Here is a 6,399-nt window from a genome sequence, read left to right on the forward strand (position 1 = left end):
ACAGCACTGCTAAACAGAGGTTAGCTTGGGAGGATACATTTCCTCCATAGAAGTGATTGTTGACCCTGCTAATAAGCATGTTGCACTTATTATGAAGACCTTTCTAGTTGTGCTTTTAATGAAGAAAGTACTATTTAGACTCTAGCAGACAAGATGATGTGGCTGATATTGTAAGGTAGTTATTAGGTAATGGAAGTGGATGTTTGATGTTACATTTAAAAAAATGCATTACTCGTTGGTCATCAGTATTTTATAGGCTAGAGCAGGAGTGGGCAACCCCAGGCCTTAAGGGCCGGTGTCCCTGCAGGTTTTAGATGTGTCCTTGATCCAACACAGCTGATTTAAATGGCTAAATTACCTCCTCAACATGTCTTGAAGTTCTCCAGAGGCCTGGTAAGGAACTAATCATTTGATTCATGTGTGTTGACCAAGAGTAATATCTAAAACCTGCAGGACACCGGCCCTTGAGGCCTGGAGTTGCCCACGCCTGCCCTAGAGTAAATACAAAATTTAGTTTTTAAATGATAATTTTAGTGTAGAAAAAAGCATGAAGTGAAGTAGGCTAAAAGAAAAAGAAAACAAAAAGAAACAAAGTCAGTAATATCTATCACTGTGGAAAGAGTTACAAAACCATTTCTAAGGCTTTGGGACTCCACTGAACCACAAAGAGCCATTATCCACACAACGACATCTGAAGAACTCCACGGCTAACTTGTCAAAGTTCGTGATTCAACAGTAAGAAAGAGGCTGGGCGAAAATGGCCTCCATGTGAGAGATCCAAGGAGAAACCCACTGTTGACCAAACGGAAAACAGTCTCACATTTGCCACAAAACATCATTGGAAGGTTTGAGTCCCGTTCCATCTGGTGTAAAACTAACTAAAAGGATCATACCGACAGTCAAACACGGTGGTGGAAGTTATGTGGCTGCTTTGCTTCTTCAGGACCTGGATGACTTGCTGTAATTGACTGAACCTGACTTCTACCAGAAAACCCTGAAAGATAATGTCCAGCTATCAGCTTGTACTCTTCAACTGAAGCAAAATTGGGTTGTGCAGCGGGACAATGATCTGAGACACAGCAGCAAGGCCATCTCTGAATGGCTCTAAATGACAAACTGTTGGTTTTGAAGTGGCCCAGTCACAGTCCGGTCTCCAATCTGATTGAGATTCTTTGACATGACCTTCAACAAGCCGTACATGCTCAAACAACCACCTCCAGGGTGGCTGAATTCAAACAAAGAAGAGTGGGCTTGAGTTTTTCACCTCTTCCACAGTGAGGTGAAAAACTCATTGCCAGTTATCTTAAGTGCTCAATTTCAGTTCATGCTGCCAAGGATGGCGCTACCAGTTATTAGGGGTAGGGGGCAATTATTTTTTTCTCAAAATGCTTTTTTCCCTAATTATCAAATTTCAAAACTACATTTTGAATTACTATTATTATCTATTATTATTATCCTTCTCCTTTTTCCCTTATTCTCAGAGTTTGCAGCATAAATTCTGTTGTTATACAGTGAGCACCTCTGTTGTCGTCAGCTAATGCTATCCAGGGAGATTCAAACTCTCTTACACAGACACACAAAGACACACAAATGTATAAAGCGCCTGTAAGGGAAATTATAGCAGCAGAATGGGGGCTCAGTGACTCCAGCTGTTTATTCATGGCATAAGATAATGAGATATTCTCTTCAAAAGGTTTGAGACACTGTAAGTTTATTAGCAAACCAAGAGTCTGAAAGAATTCTGAATAAAAATCTACAACTGTGGGCTTGCTGCTTAAACTTTCCAAACTGAATGGAAATGTCTTATCTAACACAGAGCACAGGTAAAACAACACTGGCTAGTAACTGGTAGTAGTTCATGAGATGACCTGGTGACGCAGAGCTTCTGATAAGTGAAGAAAATTTATCCTGAGGAAACCTCACCAGACTCGGACTGTTTGTTTATTTAATGAAAAAAAAAACCTTTTCAGTCAAAGGAAATGCATTTCAGTCCAAAAAAATGAAACCCTAGAATAAGTAAATTGCTTCCAACTGCTTGTCTTTGTGTTCGCTTCCCTTATCAATGGTTTTTGACTCCACCATCATTGCAAATACGTTTTTTTTTTGTTTTTTTTAAAATAATAGCTTCACCTTATTTACTTTCTTTTTGCAACTAAAAGGAAAATATTCCAACCAGACAGAGGGAGGACATGGTTTACCTTGCTTTGCATAATAACTACAAAACAGCAAGTTTGGCTCGAAATAAACATCCAGCTTTTGTGATTGTAGTGAGAGTTTTAGGGGGAGTGTTTGAACTGTTTTAAGGCTTATAAGCTATATTAGGCTAAACCTGGAAACATGGTTAATAAGCAAGGTATAATCTGTCGAAAGGTTAAAATAATAACAATAATTTTTAAAAAGTGCATACCAACACTTTCAAATTGGATGTTATAGCAGTTTCTCTATGAACAGCATAGCTGTTTAGTAAGCTATCATCAAGTCAATTAAACTTCTCGAGACCCTTACCATTTTACCAGCGAGTTGATATTATTGGCTGATATTAACATTTTGCCGAAATATCAATATTGGAATTTATTAAAACGATCAGCCTTTATTTCAGAATGCCAGATTTTAAAATCACCAAATATCAGAATTAAAAATCTCTGGTCGGGCTCTGCCAGGGACGACTGTCTTCTCAGTGAACAGGTTAAACCAATCGTTTGCAAACTACTTCCACTATGTCCCACTTTAGAAGTCAATAATAGTTCACACGCCTCATATTTTAAACATTTTTTTATAAATCAACAATATAAAAGAAAATTTCAGTATGCACGAAAGTATCAGCAATTTAATTTTTTATCATATTCATTCAATACAGACTCGGGGTTTTTAGCCTGGTCACCCAAGCCCAAACTGACGTTTTTCTGTCCCACCCCCACAGTTTGAGAACAACTTTGTTAAACTAATGAGTGTTTAACCAGAATAACTGCATATGCTGCCTCTGGTGTGTATACCAAGCTTCGCTAGCTGCGTCCTCGCTCTGTTTTCAACCTTTCTTGACGTCTTGACGACTTGATACTCCCTTTAGGCATTTATTTTGGGTTAAGACCAGATACATATCTGAAAGAAGGTTACGGAGGCCATAACTTTATATAAATGATCAGTAATTCATAAAAACTGAATGTTTGCAGCCAGTTAAATCTCATAAGAATCATTTAAAAAGTTTGCTGACTTTTCACCAGAAAGAGGTTTTAAAAATCTTTTTTCCCCACAGATTTATTTCTAGTACACATGCCCCAAGTTTCATCTACACCTCTACCCAGATTTCTGATACAATCACTTCTCTTACCCTGGCATTGCTCTGTAATGTGAATGATCAGCCATTAGAAACAAGCAGACGTACCATCATCATCTTTACTATGACGGTTTAAACCAGTCAACTCGTTTATACGTTTCCTAGGTTGACTGTTGAGATGAGATGTGATCATAATTAAAAAATTTAACATTTTTTGTTATATATTAGTTTGACTTTAAAGTCATCTTCTCATACACCTTTGAACAGCTGCCAGTGCTGCTGATATAAATCCCTGGAAACGACATTGTGCGTTCTGTGATTTCACCATGATCCAAGTTCAGCGACTCAAGTGTGCACAGAGAGCAAACCTCAGCTTGTGTCAAACTGAAAACACTTTCTTGAAGAGGATCATTGTTGTATTGAATTATGATACAGGGACTACATGTTCTTTTCCCCTCTCGTTCTCTTGTTGAAATGTCCAGTTTCCAGCACAGCACATCACCTAAGTTTTATAAACAGGGGCATACCTGCTGGGGGGTTTTAGGGGTGGGCGGGGCTTGAGCTGTCAGCGCAGAGTTCTCCTTTATAGCTATGAAGTATCTGTGAGAGAATATTGAGCTGGAATGACCTGCACTGCCGTGTGTGTCTGTGAGCCCCCACGGCTCATGAAAAATGCTACAGGTTTGTGGCCACGACAGCATAATCGTTTCTCACCACCTGCCTCACCGCCAGATTTATCTTCCTGCAACTTCCCCCACTTTCATACAATTTAATTCAGGGGTGTCAAACTCAAATACACAGTGGGCCAAAATTCAAAACTGGAACAATGTCGCGGGCTAACGTTAATATTTATTTAAATATATTTATTCCTCCAGATATAAGAATTAATCTTTTCTTATGGACTCAAAACACGTTTTGCTGAAAAACTGAATATGGACCAAGCAAAGCTTAATACTAAACAATATATATATTAGCTGTATAATACCAGTAGGCCAGCTCTGATAGTAATTTGGTATGGCTTCGCGGGCCAGAGTTTGACACCTATGATTTAATTCAAGTTGATCATCATTTTGACACAGCGGAGGATCCAGCGTGCGCACAGAGGCACTTAAATTAGTCCAGAGATATACGAGAAGATGCCCTTGAAGGACAGATCGTCTACATTTAAATCTAATGCTGTTTTTGATTTGTAGAAGTGTAATCCCAGAACTTTGTGATCGCATCTCATAAAAGAGGCATGGTTGGCAGCTTCTATAGTTGGGTTTACAGCATTCTCCAATAGATTTCGCTTCAAGATTTCTATTCGTCAAGTGCCGTATCTCTGCCTTGCCAATACCTCTGATGTAACAACCGACCATGAGATTAATAGAGGTTTTCTCTGACTTTAAAAGCCTTGTTCAACACATGGTAACACCAGCTGTGTGTGTGTTGGATCTGAATCGGTAAATATTGAACAGCTTTTACATTTCCTCTCTCCTAAAGAGTTCCTCTTGTTCCTTTTGTCCCCACCCTTAGGGAGAGTTTCTTTCTTCTCTTCTGGCTCAGAGAACCTCCACCGCGTGGAGAAGGTAATGTGGGGGACACGCTACGCCATCACTGTGTCCTTCACCTGCGACCCTGCACACGCCATCTCTGACCCTGCCCTGCCATGAGGCAACCACGGATGATGGATGACGGCACTGCCCACTGGTTCCGATAGGCCCTGCAACAAAGAGGCAGAATAGGCAGGAATTAAGAACAAGGGGAAGGAAAAAGAGCTTTTACATGGATTTTTACATTGGTATTCTGTAGCTGCTCGGTCAATATCTTCAATTTTCTCCGTTTATTTTTCAAGTATTGACTTGCTGATGGTGCAACAGGGGGAAAAAAGAGCCACATGTGGTCTCCCTCTGTGCTTTCCTGTTTGTTACGCACCCTTGTGTTTTTATCCTGTTTTCTACAGAAATGTCTTTTTTTCCTGCACCATCTTAATCGCTGGTTTTAAGGGTTTTAAGTTCCCCTGCAGGCTTTTTGCCAAAGCAGGATTGTTTTCTGCCTTTCTGTTTATTATTTTAAGAGAGCTGCTGATTCCCTGAAGAAGAGATCTGAAACTTATGAACTGCCAACTGAATAATCAACGTTTCATCACCAAGTACCACTCATACCCCGTCCTATGACCCGTTGAGGTATTTTCTTCTAAGAAGAACCGTCTCTCTGTCCTGTTCGTTTGCTTTTTCCTACCTTATGCTTCTGTGCAGTCTTGAGGATGTTTTGAAATAAAATGACATCAAAAGTTTGCCTGGTTTTGTTAGTCATGCTTCTCTGTACTTTTCTATTTTAAAACCAGCAGCCTGGAATATTAAACCTTTATGTATTACTACTTTTTAAATTCAATTAACCAGTGTTATACCCGTCTCTGCTCCTGCTGATTGCTACTAGAGTCTTATCCGCCCTTCCTTTGTGAGCCAGCCACTTGAGGAATCTCTTGATTGATCTGAGACTATCATGTGGTTGGGAAGTCATCATCCTCGCCTTTCTTATTTTTCACACAGCTGCACCGAACCACCCACCGTTTCCATTCTCAATTTTTCTTTATCGATTCTGGAGTTTTTTGATTTTAGGATCCATAATTTTGTGTTTATTTTATATGTCAACACCCATTTCAGTTTTTATGCTCTGATGTGATTTTAAATGTTAATGCGTTCATGTGTTTGGGGCTTTTTCTTTTTTTCTTTTCTTTTGAAGGTAGAATCAGAAACAAAATGTCAGCCAGCCATCAAAGAAAGAAAGAAAGAGAAAGTCAAAATATTATTACGTGGTGCCATTTTCCATTAAAAAAAAAAAAAGCAAAACAAAAAAACGGCTCTTCATGTCATTTAAAATAACAGCAGGTTTTTTTACACTTAATAAATGCAAACAGCTGTTTACTTCTGTTAATGTCAACACACTAGGACAATCTTTTAGCGTATATTTAAAATCAGCTGTGCAATTCTGCATTTTTTGGCATTTGAAAGTAAACGTTTTATAAATCGCCTACACTAAAAGCATTCATTTTTAGGCACTAGGTTCACTTGTATATAGTTGACTCATTAACATAAATATGCTAGTAAACTTCTCTTTGTGTGCAACAGTCTGATGCATGTCCA

The 6,399-nt window shown here is 39.0% G+C and overlaps 1 protein-coding gene across 1 annotated transcript in view; it reads left to right on the forward strand.

Annotated features, from left to right (window-relative positions):
- Nucleotides 1-5,549, forward strand: part of ogfod3 (2-oxoglutarate and iron dependent oxygenase domain containing 3) — a 31,237-nt gene extending 25,688 nt beyond the window's left edge. Inside the window, exon 9 of the mRNA XM_005721834.2 lies at nt 4,790-5,549. Within this exon, the coding sequence (XP_005721891.2) occupies nt 4,790-4,926 (137 nt within the window). The 3' untranslated portion in view covers nt 4,927-5,549. The remainder of the gene's footprint in view (nt 1-4,789) is intronic.
- The last annotated feature ends 850 nt before the right edge of the window (nt 5,550-6,399 follow it).

The sequence above is a fragment of the Pundamilia nyererei genome, unplaced genomic scaffold (genome assembly GCF_000239375.1).
Source record: "Pundamilia nyererei isolate P.nyererei 1_Seehausen unplaced genomic scaffold, PunNye1.0 scaffold00005, whole genome shotgun sequence".
NCBI classification, from domain to species: Eukaryota; Metazoa; Chordata; class Actinopteri; order Cichliformes; family Cichlidae; genus Pundamilia; species Pundamilia nyererei.